Below are 18611 nucleotides of genomic sequence, written 5' to 3' on the forward strand. Positions count from 1 at the left end.
TGTTGGAGAACTTGTTAAGACCCTGACTGACGTAGCTTCTTAAAGGGACAACGCATGTATACATACAAACTCTTATACACTCACACGTCCGCTCAGTGAAACTGCTCAGGGCCATTGTTGGCTTTTATTGATGCGTAGACCGTGTTGTTTTACCTTGTTTTGTCGCCAGACTTTTGGTCACCGGATGTTTGGTCGCCGGTTGTTTGGGTCCGGGCGACCAAACGTCCGCGACCAAACGTCCGGCGACCAAAAGTCCGGCGACCAAACGTCCGGCCACGATTGTCAACTAGGCCATGTTACTCTCAAAATGGAGTCTTCCTAATTATCATTGTTTGGCATTGGGTGGGAATGAAAACATAACTGTAGTTGGCCACCATCCAGGAGACTTCACCCATCATCCTACATCCTGTCACGGCGGGTCCATCCATCATGGAGCATCCTGTGTGCATCCTAGTGGACGGCCGCTGCCTCGTAAACAGCGTGGAACTCGTGAGCAGCCTACGGCAGCGCCACGGAGCCACCGTCCACGTGTGCTCTTTGGACGGTAGCTACTTTGCCGTCAGCGGCCGTTTGGCCGTAGAGAGGCATGTTCAGTCGGACCTGGCGTCGACGCACAACCGGAAGCGACTAACTGAGAGATTGAACAGCGTGCAGGAGCGCTTCGAGCGTCTCTGTTTGATCGTGGAGAAGGACAGAACCAGGCCCGGTCAGTCACGTCACGCGCCGTCCTTCAAACATGGCACGTAGCTATTGCTATGAAAAAAATCAAGGCTAAGAATACAACACTGTTTGTGTGTCTTAGGTGAATCGTCACGTCCTTTCCAGCGCACCCGCTGCTACGACAGTACGCTGGCGGCGCTGGTGGAGGCCCGAGTGCGCCTCCTGTGGAGCGACGGCCCAGAGCAGAGCGCCGCTTTGCTGGCCGAGCTGGCGCAACTGGAACGGCGCAAAGGTCAGGGGATCGCCCCACCTTCCTCGAAGCAGAGCGGTACGCACGGGCTGCAAGCATTGCAACTCTACCTGAGTCTTCCCGCCATCAACTACGTCCACGCGCTGAACATGAGCCAACGCTTTGGATCGGTCGCTCAGCTTGTCAACAGGTGAATATTTAGCATTTCACGTCAGATTGAAACAAAAAATGGATCATTTTGGCCAAATGCGATACTTGCTGTTTTAGCCTCAACTGATCATCCTTTGCAACAGTGACGGAAAAAACGTGAGCAGAGCATTACATTTATTTCATATTCTCCCGTCACCTAACCCGACCCCATTTTAGTACATCCACAATTCGAGAAAGAAAGAATAACAAGAAATGCAATAGCTGAGCTTCCCACGTATTGATTGTGGGTAATGAAGTTTTATTCTGAGAAAGGGTGCCATTGGCTATTGGTGTTGTGTGCACGAGTATACTTCATTACCCAGAAAGCCTTCTTTTTGCCCGCGCATGCGCGTTGTGCGTTTCCTGGTCGAAACTAGTCTGAATAAATCGTTCAGTCCTCGTAGATATAGTAGTTATACACGAAAGAGATGTGGCAAAAAAAGACACTACAATGATAAACAGCCTCTCATGTCATGGCCACCTGGCTTCGTCGCATCTCGAAATGTTAATTGTATCGCGAGCGAATTATTCAATCGAAATTTTCGAGCATGTTGTATGACGAGCTGTTGTATCACGAGGTACCACTGTACCTTCATTATTGTTTTTTCAGAGCGTTGGAACGAATTAATTTGTTTTTAGTTCATTCCAATGGGTTCGCTCGAGTTACGAAAAGTTCGACATACAATCTATGTCCCGGAACTGATTAAGATCGTATGTCGAGGTACCACTGTGTGTGGATAGAGGTGAAGACAATTGAAAAGATGGGCCTCTTTTCCTAATTATGTTAGATGGAGCAAAAGTAAAGTTAGCCCAGTCTAGTTCAGAACCGCTCAAAACAAACTCTGTTTGGGTGTGCAGCTCGGTGGAAAGCTTGCAGCGTGGAGGTGGCATGGGTCGGCCCAAGGCTGAGGAGATCTACCGCTTCCTACACTACAACTGCGACGCCTCATTGATGGAGCGGGAAAGACGGTAACGCACAAACTCAGGGTATGATTCCCTCAAGGTATTTTTCTTTTTTTTGCTGCTTCGGGACTCACAAAGTGATTAGTTGCTTGTATCACAAGCTCTGTCCGGATAAAAGCTTGGCACGTATATGTTTGAGTTTGATTTATTTATTAAGGGACGTCATTATTTATTTTATTGAGAATTCTCTTATTGTTGCAAACTCAATGCGTTGCACAAAATTGTGAGTATTGGGAGAAGAAAATTATGTTTGCAGCATTTGAATGTAAATCCCAATCAATGATAAGTATAGTCAGAAAAACTGTTTGTTTAAGCTACTGTTTGATTCTAAGAGCTAATTGGCATCTATTTTATTTATGGTGTCTATTATGTTTTTGGATTCATATGTGGTATGCTTTTGGTTTAGTTTTATATTGTTGCTTTCCAGTATAACATCGTGATCAGAAAATAGAATTCTTCTGTCGGTCAAATAACTCAAATATTATACTCAGATATAAAATTAAGTGATACAACAGACATGACACAGTCATATTTTACAAATGTCTTGTTATTTGAGATGAATAAATGATCCTGGTTTACTATGCAATAATTGACACATTCTTCATGAAGATTTGAAAACATGTTGGCCTAAATTTATACTGACTCACATACACGTAGTAGTTATTCTTACGATGATTGGTTCCTTAAAAGGTAATTCAAGTTGTAGTACTGAACTCCTCCCTCATTACTATGAATCAGATACTAAAGAATGTAATTATTGCAATAAAAAAACCCTCAAGAAAATGTTGAAGAATTAGGCTTTCTGAGTGGGTTTAAGTAGAACAATATTGTATACATGGGTACATTAAGTAACTAAATATTTATTGGATATTCAATCACAACTCAGTTATTTTTTTGTAATCATACTTTAAATATTGCAATGCCTTGCAAAAATAACAGAATTCTTATGAATACCTGCTAAATTATAACATTTAAGCAAAAACTAAGGATTTAATCGGAATAAGAGAACCAGTAGTTTATATATAAGAAAAACATGGAAGCCCATTAAAGTTTTTATTTCCCCCTCCATTTTGATAGAATAACAGCTCTGGTGCAAGACAATAGCAATGACGCATAAACAACTATTGATAAATCAAAAGCATTATCAGCAGATATTTTCTTTTCTCTCTCCCTCTCGCCTTTGAATGTTTTGTTTGAACATTTTATTGACCTGTCAGTTAACAATATTTATTTAATTATTTTAAGGAAGGTACTTATATAGCATGTCAGTGGGAAGACTTTCTTAAAATGAAATGATTCTGCATCATGAACCTGGGCCCTTGGCAACAGTGCCCCCACGTGGTCTGGAGAAATTAAAAAATATATATGCTTTAACTGTAAACTGATGATGCCCAATTCATGTTTCATCACATGAAGCGCTATTTTTTTAAAGTTAAATGGTAACAATAAGTAGTATCCAGTAAAAAAAGTGGTGGTGCCTTACAGCCTGTTTACACAAACCAGGAATATATCGTGTACGAGAATCTTCGGTTTACTACAATTCCACCATTGAATATTTTAAAATGCATGTGATGAACTTTAATTATATTTAAGTCATACAAAGGCTAACTCTTTGGCAGTATATCAAGCAGAAAAATCTGCAGCTGGCACTTTCTCAGGATCTTAATGGAAATTTGAAGCAGGGTTAGAAAAATATGCTGACCAATATTTTTTTAAATGTATTATTGACATACATTCCCTAAAGCTGCGCTCAGTTTTTTTCCATTTGTTTTCTAGGTGTTTGATATTCTTATATAAATGGCATGGTATACAGATTCTTCATACATTTTTCATCAATACTAGTTTAACTTTTCAGTTCTATGCATTGTTTCATATCATTTTTTATTCGATTGTCAAATGTTGATATTTGTATTGGAACACATTGTCCCTATTGTTGGTCTAAAAGATGGCCTAATTATTTAGTTACATATTGTGACTTGGAAGTGCTATCTATATACCCACTTGAAAAAAAAAACTGATAAGATCTAGATTCAGCACCGTAAAATTACTTGGGGCAATAACTGGATCATTGTAACATTTTTTTCCACAGTAATATTGGTCTAAATATATATATTTATACACACAGCATACAGTACATAAACTCATGATAAAGACACAAAATGCCTTTAGACTAGAACACGTATGCCTTTCTTTTGGCAATTAATTAAATAGTAACCGAATTTGGATTCAAAGGGCTCATAAATAATCTCATGGGAGAAGAATAGAAAAATAAATCACAATTTGATAGAGATGATTTTGATTTTAAACAAGCAAACCTTATATAGATTTTTTTCAATCATTTGGATCTGACCATAAAATAATACAATTCTTTTGGAGATATTCAAGACTGCAATTACATTCTCTTCATCGGCCATTTTGTTTCTAATTCACAGTGTCGTGGGGGGTAATAGTCTGGCTCATGGTCAGTGGGAGCCCAGTAGGTCATACAAACACTAGACATGGACTATTTGGGGTGCAATAATAGGAAAAATGTAATAACTGCAAATGGAGGGATTATCAGAATTACAGTCAAGTGTGATGACTGTAAAATCAGAAAATAAATGCAATATTTACATGTATGTACAGTAAGTGTGGTAGATTTTCATGTTATAGTTTCCAATTTATATCATGTAACTTCAGCCAATCAGAAGACATTTCCACATTAGTCAGTTTAAAAAAAAAAAAATTTTATTACTAGTTATTGATAAACTGTTTTTAATGTTTACAAAAACAGTTCATTTTTGTTTCAATTAAAAGCGTGGCGGACGTGACATTTAGTTAATGTTTGACTTTTGAACGAGTATGTTCATGTCGCTTAACCTATTTAGCTTGTTGGCTATGAGACCATCACCAGAATGCATTTCTGTTTTTAGAATATTTTATTCGTATTAAAAATAGGCTTATAATTATAATTGAGAATTGGCATCCACCTATGGAGACATCACTTTTGCGTCTGGTTGTTTTGATTTAAATGCCTAAAAATAAACATTATAGGGTTAGATTGCGTTTCAGTGACAGATGAATGTCATAGTTTTTTATCTTTGAATGGGAAACATTACACGTTGCCTGCCATATGTTTACCTAGCAGCTTTGATCAAATCCTTGTATCGCAATCTTTGGTGGTATTTGCTTCATGTTTCAATAGAGAGTAGAAACGAATATATATTTAAAACATTACTCTTGCCCTTTTTTATTATGAAGATAGGCCAGTTGTAAGAAAAGTACTCAAACACGTAGCGGTCTTGGAAAAGCTCAAGTTCTGTTCACTTGTCAAGCTTTTTTAGAAGGTGAATTGCGTTTGTGTATTTCACGATCATTTCGAGTCAAGCCCTAGACTGAAAATGGTCACTGTTGTTTTGCTTTGAGTCATAACTTCTGGTAATCATTAGGATGATTTTTGTAAAATTCTAGTGCGAAGGCAGAAGAAAACAAAAAAGCTGATGCTACAAAGTACCGTAAGTCTGACTAACATTTCAACATCAAGGACGCAGTAGCCCTTTAAACACGTTACTGTGCATTTCAGTAACTGCCGCGACCGCACTGGCTTTTTTTAATGAGCATAAAAATGAAGTGTACAAAACAGACTAAATATGTACAAGTGCAGTTTCGTCTCCCTATATTATTATTAAATACGACGCCTGCCCGATTTGTACCTCCGATCGCTTTTCTACCCGGGACAGCTGCTTTCAGATGCTGGTGGCTTGAGCCTGCGGCTGGAGCGGCTGCATGGGCGCCGCCTGCAATTCCGGGGCGCACTCTTCGTCTTTGCGCATGTACAACAGGAAGAGAGTCACGGTAGCGAAAGTGGTGGCGTTGACCGGAAAGGCGCGAAGCAGCGTGGAGGTGAGGCCCCTGGAGAATACCCGCCAGCCCTCCTTGCGCACGCTCTGCCGCACGCAGTCGACGATGCCGTCGTAGCGCCGCACGCCGCCCACGCCGTCCGCCTGCAGTCGGGACTTGATGACGTCCACGGGGTAGGTGGAGATCCAAGAGGCGATGCCGGACATGCCGCCGGCGAACAGCAGCTTGGGGATGAGGTAGGGGTCCTCCGGCTCGCAGCTCAGCCGCCGCGTCAGCACGTCATACGCCAGGAAGTAGACGCCGAATCCCGGCGTTTCGCGGATGAGCGTGGTCACCATGCCGCGGTTGATGCCTCGGATGCCTTCTTTGTTGTAGATCCTCACCAGGCAGTCCAAAGAGTTCTTGTACATCTTCCTCCTGGACTTCTTCTCCCCGGTGCCTTGCATCTGCATGCGGGTCTTGGCCAACTCCATGGGGCAGCAGATGACGCACTGGATGGCGCCGGCCGAGGCGCCCGCCAGAAACTGGTTGAGCGGCGTGTCACGGCCGAGCTTTCGCATGGCGTTGCCCTGCACGCCGAACACTATGGCGTTGATGAAGGTGAGTCCCATCATCGGGGAGCCCAGACCTTTATACAAACCCAGTGTCTGCGGACGGAAACATGGCAGCGGGTTGATATTCACAGCGGTCAAAACTCGCAAGCTGATAAGAACTATCGTCTTTACCCTACTTAGCAATGCTGGCAATTTGAGTGACTCAAATAGTAGTGTCAAAGTCACCTTTCTGATTATTTTTAGCACGTCTTGCAAACATGCTGGTTAGATCTGATAGTACGTATCGGTACACGTGTGCCCGATGTGGCTAGTTTTGTAGTATTGGATTTAGTCAGAAGATCTGGGCCAATCTAGTATTCTTTAGTATTCGTTTTTAGCACTATTGTGTTTTTCAGTCGCTTTAAATCAAACCACCAGGATGCCTTCCTGCTATAATAATATGTATTGTATATACTGTGGCTCTTTGCCTTGTTTCTTATTTTAATTCTCCCTTAAAACACACTCAAATTCATTAGAGCCCATTAGAAACAAATAGTAAATTATATTTAAAAATATATTTGGTAGATTAGATTTTTTTATGCTGCTTCTGACGTAAGGCTCTTTGACTGTTTATTTTTTTTGCTAATTGCGTGTTAACATGTCCGCCAGGTGGGACTACATTTTTTCAATACTTATGATTGTAAAAAAGGAAAAAAAGCATAGTGTAATAATTGAGAAACTGAGCATTTCTTGCATCTACAAAAAATGTGAACCGCAAATTACAGCTCTTACCGCCCTTCGTTAAGTGTCAGTTTAATGAATTTGCTTGAAATCCCCATAGAGGATAATGTTTATCTAACTTAATAGCGCTCCTCAATCGTAACATGAGAGAATTTTAATGTTAACGTAGAGCCGTAGACAATCGTACAGTGGAAGTGCTGCATGTGTCGCCTTGAAAGCAACGTCATATCCAAAGCTTAATTTAGCCTTCTGAGAAATGAGGATCCAGTAGTGTGGGGAGAAGAGACACTTCTGCCCGTTTTAACTTTGACGCCCTCTCACGCAGGCAGTCTCCGGCCTTCTGGCTGACGTGTCTCGTGACATTGTAACCCGACTCTTCAATTAAGGCGGCGGGAGGACTGCGAGGCAAAGTCGAAGGCTGGAATATTTTCAGTCAATCTTACCGATTCCTGGCGCACGATGGACTGGAAACAGTGGAATGTGCCACGGTAAAGAGGCTTGTCCGCATTTTGAACCTGAAGCCGCACCTGGGGACCAACAGACGTGTGTTAGCGTCACCGTTATGATGTCACAATACAATCAGGGGAAAACAAGCAGGTAAACACACAAACAAAAATGTATACGTGCAAAATGAGGGTTTATTCTGGGTGTGTATTTATTTATTTTATTTTATTAAACAAGTTTAAGGCAGAAAAAAAGAACAGGGGTGTCCAAACAACATTATTCTAGGTATTTCTGGCCTGTCGTCCCTTTTTTTTTTTTTGTCCTGCAAAAAAAAACAATAAAAACAAACTAAAAAAAGAAAATTACATTTCTCGAGCAGCAGCTAACAGTAAAACATTGTATAATAAAATTTTATAGGTTACAAATAAACGATTTAAACCTTTACTTATCACAAAAAGGATTCGTCATAAGAACCTTAATGAATGAAGATGAGTGTGGGACATCCCAAAAATATGCGTTTTATCTGATTGAAACAAAAAACTAAATTTATTACATAGTGTACTGTTAAAAAAAATCATAACATTGCATAGTTCTATGTTTTAATGTGTTTGATGAATTAAAATGGAAGAATTTGGACACCCCTGACATAAAGGGAGAGAAAGAAAGACCTGGACTTTACTTACTAGGTCCCAATTCCGTCGAGAGGTTGTTTATTTCTCTCTCTCATCTACAACACAGTGACACTGTTGCTGTTAAAGACAGCCCCCGCCCTCCTCCTCCAGCATCTCCCAAGCATACATATTTACAGAGAAAGTAAACACAAGAAGAGCCAAACATGTATATGCGGCTCTTTCATCCACATCAAATATGAATGCAAATAAGTGTTTCTTTGGCCTGAGGCTGCCCTCGTGGGGACACATTATTCCACTGTTAGTCCACTGAAAATAAGATCATGAAAATGCAACCTGTAAATACATACAAGTAAACTTGCACTAAGTCAGACTTTTTCCATATTTTGGATTTTAGGCGAATCCTATCATTAGCTTTTTGACACCAAACCTATTAGTTTGCCATTTCTCTGCTCAGTCAATGCATTTCTAATTTGAAATATAATACTTCGATGCCATTTTGCCATATGTAAAGGCCTAATAACATTAATACAGCTTTATTAAATAGCAAACGACAAGCAATTCAGTGTACATAAATTAATCTGACCATTTCAATTGTGTGCAGCCAAAATTAGAACAGCGTGGGAATGCTAGCCGATGAAAAGAAAAGCAATCTTAGTCCATTTTTTTTTCTATTGTACTTTGGTTTTTATATTGTATTGCTGATGTTTTAGGCAACAAACTCGATCTAGGTCTGATCTATCTAGAAATTATGAAGTAATGGTTTCTGTCGGTTTAGGCTGTAGGTGCATAGTAATGAGTTTGCTGATATTTATATTCATATTGGTGTGTATAAATTCAAAGGGCCCCTAAAGTCAAACATGCCCCCGTGCTACAAACCCACCTTAACAGTGTCGAATGGATGTCCAACCAAAACACCAGCAGCACCTGTAAAACACAATTAATCTATTTTTCGTGGGGGAAACACAATTTAAATAACGTCCTATAAAAGCAAGCAATTTTAGTTTTTCTGCTAATACAATTATTTAGGAGCAATTTAAAAATAATTTAATGCAAGAAAGGAGTCATTCACTCATATATAGGCACTACTGTTTAACCGTTATTACCAACCCCATGCATACGAGCTTTTGCTCAACCCCAGATAACAGATTAGCAAAAAGTAAATCAAATTCATCAGTACCAAAAACCCAACAAATCCACCAACCCTGCTAGATTTGATTCGTTTTGTGTTAGTTTTGCTGGTACGCGAACTAACATGGAACTGAATTTCTGAGTAAGGAAATGTGGTTTCCTGAAAGGGAAATGCAGTCATTGCTTGGCGTAAAGTCAACTTGACTTCTTTTAGATGGCCTGGGAAGATCTCGTGATAACTTGTCCTCCTGTGGTAGGATTCTAGCTCATCTGATTTAGGGCAAGAGGCTTTTTGTGTAAAAAGGATAAAAAACTATTGAGGGACATAACCAGAGTACATAATATTTTAATTCATTATTTTTAAACATTTTATTGTTTTTTTCATTTATGGAAATATTACACCAATATTCATTAAAAATAGTAATAATATTTATAATTGAGATTAGGCATCCACACATTAAGATGTCATATTTTTGGTGATGTGGGACACAGTTGTGTACCAAAATGTTAATATTATGGCCTACATGACCAACAATGTGAGATCCTCATATGCCAAGTCAATATGGAGTTTTTTTTAATTACTGAAGTTATTTTCCCTATAGATATGATTCATTGGTATTGGCCACAAAAATGTTATTACATGTTAAAGAAAAGTTATTAGGAATTTTAAGTTCTCAAGAACAAATACAGATTGACTTGAATAATCAAGTTATCTGTACTTTCACATGTCCGTCTATTCTAACAGTAATAATGATACACCACAACATACTAGTATATAAATCAGAAACCACTCCCGATGAATGACAGTCTTGGAATGCAGCCAAACGACTCATTAATAACAAAATATTTCTACAAATGCCTTTGACACTAATTAACTCTGATTCAATATTATTACAGGGCTGTAATGTTTAATCTTTACTTGTGATGGGAACAATTGATTGCCAGTGTAAGGCAAATCTAACCAGGTTAGCATAACGCTGTTTAAACTGGCTCGCGTGGCAGCTAGCGACAGTGGCACGGTTCGGCTAGCCACCCGCCATCGCCACTTTTATCCCCCCGTAAACCCTCACCCCTCGCCGCCTTACCTCCAATGCAGCCCGCGGCAAAGTCCAATGCCATTCCCTCGAAGATCTAACTTGTTCAAATTCTTACGCTAAGTCGACGTCCAAGCTGCTAGTACTACACGGCTTTTACTTTTGCTACAAACCGCGTTTCCGGCAGAATGTGCGCGATTGACAAACTAGTGCCCCCCCTTCTCTCGGTCTCCGTCGCCGGGATGCTGGAGCTAAGTTTCGGGGGCAAAAAAAAGTCTCTCGGGGTTAATAATTTGGACTAAGCGCTTTATTTTGTCGTCCACGGAACCCTTTTCTATTTCTGTAGTTTAGGGGAGGGGAGCTTGATGCCGGGAGTGGAAACGCGGACGCGTGTTTTCCCTTTTTAAGGCGGTCCAATCGTGTGTGCGGGAGCAAGACAACTCCCCTGAGCCGCACCGGCCGCCCCTCGCTCGCATTGGCTACCGGCAGCGAGCGGCGTCCGCCGGGCTTCGAATCGCAAGCGCCGGCCCAGAATCAACATTGTTATCGTGGCGGACGTCATCAGAACACGAAGAGAGGCGAAAATGGTATTCACGGGTTCAAATTCGGGTTCACACTTGACATACACGTTGCTTCCAATGGTGACATTTAGATGAAACACATACACACACATACACACTTATGCACACATACACACACATACACACACATACACACGTACACGTATACACACATACACACATTTCCACACATACACACATACACACATTTCCACACATACACACATACACACATACACACACACATACACACACATGCACACACGTACACACATACACACACGTACACACATACACACGTACACACATACACATGCACACACATATTCATACACACACATACACACATACACACATACACACATACACACAAACACACACATACACACACAAACACACATACACACACATACACACACACAAACACACGTACACATGCGCGCGTCTAAATATACTACTACATACAACCCAGGGCAAAATAAATAAATAAAAATTGGATTCGCCTGTCAGTCAAAATTATTTATTTATGCCATTGTTACATGCTCAAAAATGCACATTTTTGACGTAATTGTTATCCCATCGATTCAAATGATATTTAGGGTGGATTAAATCATTTTTCTTGCAAACAAGTAAACTGTTATAGCATTGAAGACAGACAAGGTCAATTCAGGGTCTGCAATTAGTCTGAATTTTAACCCAATTGAAAATATGGGTTCAAAGTTGAAGAAAATAGTCCATGACAAGGCTTCAACCTAAAACATTGATATGACTACAGCCCCAGCACCTCACGACCAATGTTCCCTCTAATTTTTTGTTTGTCTGGGCAGAAAGACAACCTCCCTGAGCACACTGAGTACCAGTGTGAGCAACGTCATCATTGCTCGCTATGGGCACACACCAGTATCACACCTGCCATAAGCAGGTGCATGTCTACTACACATAAATGATTTAGTAATAATAAAATGTAATGATTAATATCTATGAATGGGCAGCCCGGCGGATGAGTGGTTCGCGCGTCGGCCTCACAGCTCTGGGGTCCTGGGTTCAAATCCAGGTCGGTCCACCTGTGTTGAATTTGCATATTCTCCCTGGGCCTGGGTGGGTTTTCTCTGAGTACTATGTTTTCCTCCCACATCCCAAAAAGATGCATTGTAGGCTGATTGGACACTCTAAAATTGCCCTTAGGTATGGGTCTGAGTGTGCATGTCTGTCCGTCTCCTTGTGCCCTGCGATCGGCTGGCCACCGATACAGGGTGTCCCCCGTCCCTGGCCCAAAGTCAGCAGGGATAGGCTCCAGCACCCCCCGCAAGTTCAGAAAATGAATGAAAAAAATCTATGAATAAAACATCTTCATAAATGCCATTAGAATATGCACAAATCTGACTTAAATTTTACCTTATTTTACACATCTGTCCTCACTTCTCATTCTCGTTCAAATGACTTTTCTGCTGAACGTGTCACTTGAAATAGTCAAGTTTCCATTAATATGCAATATTTTCCATGATTTTGCTTTAATTTATTTAATAAGGGATAGCACATATTAATGAACATATTTATATTCATGTTAATGAACATATATATAAAAGATTGTAGCCGAGTGCTAATTTCCATTTATAGTCCATTGTGTAGGTTGAAGACAAACGATCACACATACTAGACACACACGCACACACACAAACACACAACCACACACACAGCAGATTTAGACAGTTCTCACCCAATTTCACCGCTTGTTCTTCTATTTGCACAGTAAAAAGGAATGTATTAAGAAATATTAAAATGTAAATAAAAAAAAGATAGAAGGGCTGTGAAACACGAAAAACATAAGAGTGGACAGAGCTACTGCCACTAGCTGCCGCGTGAACCATCATGGGGGAAAAATGATTTCATTTTGTGCGCTCCATATGATTGCTGTGCGTGGAGAATACGAGAGTCATGCGCAATTGCGCACGTGCGCAGCTTAGAGGGAACATTGCCCATGACCGTAATAACGATAAGAGGTGTGGCAGGTTGAAGGCTTCAGGACATGTTACGACTCAACCCAGGGTTTTGCCTGTCGACCTGCATTCCGGGTTTTGCTTAGAATCACAAAAATGGTTGAACCACCTTAAATTACAACAACAAAATAAGTCATTTTCTAGAACTGCCAACAACTATAGATCCTCCATGTAGACAGGGCCACTGCCTTAAACTGAAGGGTCAGATGGACCCCACTCCAAGTCACACACACATACAAAGATAACTTAAAAACATATGATGCAAAACACCATTGTAAAATGTTAAACTGTATTACCATTTTTAGAAATTAAAGTACAAATTAAAACCTTCTGACCAACAGTGCCAATGCACATAAATACACACATTACATGGATGTAAATATACACATAAGATGCGTTAAGTATAGGAACGTAACAGAAATGAACAATCATACTAATAAGGATACTGAATAGTACAACTTATAATGGGAATTAAAAATGGTAATTCCTTTTAACATTGACTATCACCTTTGATCTACCCCAGTATCTGATTTTTCACACAGACTGTATACTGGACATCTATCTCTGTCAGGAGCAGTCACTGATTAAACATGAAGATGCAGTGCAGACACACTTTCCCTATAGTAATTAATAAATCTTCAAAATTCTAATAGAAACCCTTCTGTTTTTGCTACTAAAATTAATGAGAATTTTGTAGTAGGGAGGTGCGCTGTGTTGAAAGAGTGATTGCATACACCAGATATCTTCTTTGAATCTGGGGTTTTGCCTAAGGGTGTTATCAGGTTTAATCGTTCTGAGCTTTTCCAGATGAACCTGAATTATGGAATGTACAAAATACTGTAGTAGTTCCGTTTGCCGGCCTTTTTGTTTTCCTTTTTTTTTTTTTTTTACTCTTCACAAATGATGAGCTGGGTGGGGTCACCACACGTGGCTATTGCTCATTCTGTCTGGCCTGTGGGAACTTTAGCAACTCTGTTTTGTAGGGTTTTCATAAGGCTTAATTACCACCATCTGTAGTCAAAAAGTAAGTATTGGTTAGTGTGTGGCTTTTATGTGAAGCTAACATGGTCGTCAGTTGTCTCCATCGGGGACATCACAGTCCAAAAATTGCAACTTATTGTTTTTGACATCCTCATATGAACTTGGATTTTAAGCTCATAATAGAATGCTTTTCAGATATGTGACTGAAACAGTTATCTTTTTTATGTTTTATTTTGGACAGACCTATTCATCCTAGTGAAGAGTACCACAGAACTTCAAGCCACTAGTGTACCTAATGAAGAGTCCGGTGAGTAAGCAACCCGTGTTCTTGTGTCAGTTTTTCATGTTTTCTTATGTGGAAATGGTTCACTGGGACGGCGTTAGGCTAAATATTTAAAGGACACCAGATTTTGGCACAGTTGACTGATTTCCCCAGCCTGTACTTTGACTCAAGTCATTCTAGCAGTAACTCTGTCACACAGAAAATTAGCTAGAGTAAGAGAAAACTTGTATTGTATTTAAGTCAAGCAAAAAAACTGTAAAAAAAATAGTGTGAATTATTAGGAAAAATACAATTGGAGGAATGATTTTAAAACTGTCAGCATTTTCAGTATAAAAAAAATACAAGAGAATCAAGATCGTGAGTCATCTGCCAAAAATCTAAAATTTCAAGACTGTTGTTATAGCATTTCAAGAGAATATTAATTCATTTTTTGTACAGCAATAAGTTTTATCTTTAAAAAAAGAACAATGCAAATTGATCTTTGTGACCTTTATGATAAAAATAATTCATTCATTCAAATCCTCATGCAAAGTATGCACTTGCGTGTATCACTTGTACATTTTTATTATTTCAATGAATTTGTAGTACAGCATGTGTTTTCAGTACACTATAACGGCAGACATTTCTTCAGTTTAATCCTGAGGGTCAAACTACTCTCCAAGAATCCAGGTGTCCTAGAAAAGCATAACCTGTGTAAAAGTAAATCTTGCCAACTGTTTATTCTAATCATTTATACGCCTGTTTTGTAACATATTTGACCACAGGTTTTTGTCCTTATTTGTCAATCGTTATGTGCATGTGGTATGTGTACATATATATATTTTTAGTTTTTTACTTCAGACAGTTATGCGACAATTAAGGTTAAAAAAAACAACAAAAACCAAGACTGCAAAATACACATACCACCGAATTGAATGTCATCCCTTCTCAATTACATGATTCAGTGCCCAAAAGAAAGCCAATAATATTGATATGCACTACACTTCGGAAGCTAAACATTATTTAGTTTGGTGTCAAATTCCCCAAATAAACCTAAATGGCACTGGAACATTAAATGTGAACATTTTGGTTTAATCCTGAAATTTCACTCCACAGCGCGATAGCTTTTTTTGTGAGTAGTGTATGACTACCACCATATTTCATGAGTATAATGCTCCATAAATTTGTACATAACAGAGTGAGAAGTCAGCTTTAGGTAAACTTTATGACTCATCCCTGTATTAAAATAAACAAGTTTTGCCACCCCTCCTAGTTCAAGTGTATTGGACATCTATTTCTGTCAGGAGCAGTCAATGATTAAATATGAAGATGCAGTGCAGACACGCTTTCCCCGTAGTAATTAATACATCCTCCATAGTTCCAATAGAAACCCTTCAGTTTTTTCCCACCAAATTAATGATAATTTCTAGTAGTTGTTTCATCAAGCGAGTTATTGGTTAAAATTCAAAGGCCGGGGTGTCATGAACTTCTCGACGGTCTCATCCGTAATTTCCTTGCGTCGCGCCTGATGCTCCGCTATGATTGGCTGCAGGGTTTCGATCAAGATCTTCTTCAGTTCTCCAGTCGGAAGTGCGCCGCTTGTGTAGTCCTAAACACAACACATCAACAACAACAAAGTCTAAAAATGAACATTGAACGTTTTTGGTTTTCAATCCGTGTCGTTCTAATTCACCTCTCTGATCTTTTCCAGTTTTTGGTCATCTTCCAAGAAAAAGGTCAAGTACATGAAGGAGACGTCCACGTCTACGTTGCCACCGAACTTCCGGTGTTCCTCAATCGTATCTTTCCCTCCCGAAAATGCATACTTGTTGATCTGGAAGTAATGACAATCCAAAGTTATATGGGTGTAACATTTCTTTTAATAGCGTGTGAAGGAAAGCCTTACCTTGTTCTTGATCTGTTTGGCAGTGTCGGTGAGAAAGATGGACGAATTGGCGTCACTGGCACTCATTTTGGTCTGCGCCCCCTGCAGTGCGGGGAAGAAAGTGGAGTGCAACAAGGCCGGCTTGGGATAGCCGATTCTCGGGGCAACGTCACGGGTCATTCGGAAGTAAGGGTCCTGCAAAGGAGAAATTTAATTGTCATTAAATACAATGTTGCCTTGAAATCTCCACCCTTTGCGGGCCTTGAGGACCAGTTTCGGAACCCATTACTTAAAGGGACGGACCCCTTTTTTTTTTTTTTTTACATGATTAGCCCAGCGGAAAAGATTTTCATACGCATACTTAAATATTTTAAGCAACCGTCTTTCACACAGTCATTTATACTAGGTGTTGTATCTCCTTTTAAGTACTGACCTGGTCTATGGCACAGGGAATAAGACACTGAATATCTTTTTTGTCTCCAAAGATGTGCGGGAAGGAGTTACTAAAGGAAGGAGCAGCCTGGATGGCTGGGAAGCTGATTTTTCCTGCATCGAGAACATAGCAGACAGGCAAAGCAAGCTTTTAGAGAGTTTACAACAAAACTAAGGACTGACATATAAAAAATAAATCATTGACTGTTAATTGGATTACTAAATTTTGTTCTAATTGCCATACCGATACAGTCACTGTCTGTAAAACCAAAGATTCCTTTAACTTGGTTGAAGGTCACATGCTTTTGGATCTTCACCACATTCCTGTAAAACTGTGGTGATGCACTACAGGGAAAAAAATGAATGGAAATTGTATGGTTCGGAACGTGCCGAGACAAGATAGAGGTCGGCCGCTCCTTACTGACCCCATGTAGTCCAGGTCGGAGAAGATGAATGTCTTGTTAATGTCGAAACCACACGCGATGATATCTTTGGCGTTCTCCCTGGCAAACTGGTGGCACTGCTCCAGTGTCAGGTCCTTCCACAGGTACTTCTCATCATCCGTCAGTTGAACCACCAACGGAATGTCGAACACGCTTTGCAGCCATCTGCAATATTGACGTGGTTATGAGATTTTATTGTCCATTGAGGTAATCTTTCATTTTTTCCCCTTTTCATTTTTATTTTGAAAAGTCACCTCTAATTTTCTTTTATGCCACTTGGTCCCATCTTGTTATGGAATTGCATTTAATTATCAATAGAGCTTTGCCAATATAGGCACGCTTTACAGTAGGGCTGAAAATGCATGTGATGTTCAACTCACTTGGTGAAAATAAAGGGGATGAGGTGGCCAACGTGCATGGCTTGCGATGACGGACCTCTGCCAGTGTACAAAAAGAATGGCTTGTTCTTCTCGTATGTGTCCAGTACTTGATGCATGTCTCTATAATAACAGCACAAGAGTCACAACAGATTTAGTCAAACCCATTTTTCATCATTCATATATTCAAACGATCGGACCTGTGTGAGAAGAATATTCCCCGACGAAGAAAGTGGTGTGGTGTCTGCCCGGTCACTTTCTCTATTCGGTCAACCAAACCTTGGTCAATTTTACTGCTACCAAAGCGCACTGAAAAGAACAGAAATAACATTTTGTGATCATGTCATGGCTTCTTGGCCTCATAAAATCCCGAAAGCTGGTGTTAATTTGATCTCACCAATGAGTTTGTCATAATCGACTCCCTTTGCGTTGTTTGTGGAGACATTCCAGGGGTTGACTTCATCCCCAGCATTATCGTCGTTATCTGCCGGTAAGCCGTTTTCAGAGGTTACTGAATTTTCCGATGGTGGACATCCTGCTTTGTAGTCCTGTCCCGCGGCCTGTTTGTAATCCACTTTCAATTTGAGCAGTAACTGCACCGCCGCATCAATTTCAGCCTGCAGAAAGACAAAAAATATTTACATCAGTAATGAAATGGATGTTCTTTCCTGGATGGTACCCATCATATTTTGACGGGAAAGCAAACCATAGCTGTTGTCCATATTATCAGCATCATTAAAAATGATGATGCAACAGACTCATTGACTACGGCTTTCTGTGTAATATTTGGGTTATTGGACCTACCTTATCAGCTTTTGTTGATTTTAAAGTCCTCACCAGGTCACCCTGTGCTGTCAGTTTCTCATAGAGTTCCATTGGACTTGTCGCAGCATCTCCTTGACAGTCTGTCATATTCACACTAATCAAAATATGAAGCGTTAATGACCTGAACAAAAACTACAATGTCTATAAAATAACCGTGCACTTAAAAAGGATATGATTAGTGTAGATTTAGATAAAGGGAAACTCCCATATGCGAATTGTGTTGATCATCGTCCCGATCTTGTCGGTGAAATGATTATAAAACGTAAAATTAATACATTGGCGATCTATAAGAATAAACGATTTTTGTGGGTACATACCATTCAAGAACCCAGCCCAGCTGCTCGGTTACTCATAGAACTTGCATCAGCATAACAGCGACGTGGTGCTCCGATTAAAATTTTCCCGAGAAACAAAATTATTCTTTATGGTTCCGCA

At 40.0% G+C, this 18611-nt stretch overlaps 3 protein-coding genes and 1 long non-coding RNA gene across 5 annotated transcripts in view; 2 read left to right on the top strand and 2 right to left on the bottom strand.

Moving 5' to 3' along the window:
* Nucleotides 1–3526, top strand: part of fancm (FA complementation group M) — a 32384-nt gene extending 28858 nt beyond the window's left edge. The window contains exons 22-24 of the mRNA XM_077621266.1: nucleotides 382–706; nucleotides 803–1100; nucleotides 1958–3526. Coding sequence (XP_077477392.1) covers nucleotides 382–706; nucleotides 803–1100; nucleotides 1958–2072 — 738 coding nt within the window. The 3' untranslated portion in view covers nucleotides 2073–3526. The remainder of the gene's footprint in view (nucleotides 1–381; nucleotides 707–802; nucleotides 1101–1957) is intronic.
* Nucleotides 3527–4779: 1253 nt separating this feature from the next.
* On the bottom strand, nucleotides 4780–10809 carry slc25a29l (solute carrier family 25 member 29-like). Its single transcript, XM_077620491.1, has 4 exons — nucleotides 10466–10809; nucleotides 9133–9176; nucleotides 7620–7703; nucleotides 4780–6549 (listed from the first exon to the last, which is right to left on the bottom strand). Exons 1-4 carry the CDS (start codon nucleotides 10497–10499, stop codon nucleotides 5788–5790), a joined length of 924 nt encoding a protein of 307 aa, XP_077476617.1. The 5' UTR covers nucleotides 10500–10809; the 3' UTR covers nucleotides 4780–5787.
* LOC144089538 (uncharacterized) lies at nucleotides 7506–16747 on the top strand. Of its 2 annotated transcripts, none has more exons than XR_013305100.1 (5): nucleotides 7506–7773; nucleotides 14194–14259; nucleotides 15926–16054; nucleotides 16144–16285; nucleotides 16585–16747. It is a non-coding gene; the product is annotated as an uncharacterized LOC144089538 (long non-coding RNA). The 2 variants fall into 2 exon arrangements; XR_013305099.1 differs by lacking the exon at nucleotides 7506–7773 and adding an exon at nucleotides 13826–13995.
* Nucleotides 15421–18600, bottom strand: wars1 (tryptophanyl-tRNA synthetase 1). The gene is made up of 11 exons (XM_077620492.1): nucleotides 18494–18600; nucleotides 18156–18270; nucleotides 17749–17968; nucleotides 17552–17660; nucleotides 17355–17474; nucleotides 16957–17139; nucleotides 16776–16876; nucleotides 16533–16645; nucleotides 16121–16294; nucleotides 15908–16048; nucleotides 15421–15823 (listed from the first exon to the last, which is right to left on the bottom strand). Exons 2-11 carry the CDS (start codon nucleotides 18261–18263, stop codon nucleotides 15665–15667), a joined length of 1428 nt encoding a protein of 475 aa, XP_077476618.1. The 5' UTR covers nucleotides 18264–18270; nucleotides 18494–18600; the 3' UTR covers nucleotides 15421–15664.
* Nucleotides 18601–18611: the final 11 nt, after the last annotated feature.

Source organism: Stigmatopora argus, chromosome 15 (genome assembly GCF_051989625.1).
Source record: "Stigmatopora argus isolate UIUO_Sarg chromosome 15, RoL_Sarg_1.0, whole genome shotgun sequence".
In the NCBI taxonomy this organism is placed as follows: domain Eukaryota; kingdom Metazoa; phylum Chordata; class Actinopteri; order Syngnathiformes; family Syngnathidae; genus Stigmatopora; species Stigmatopora argus.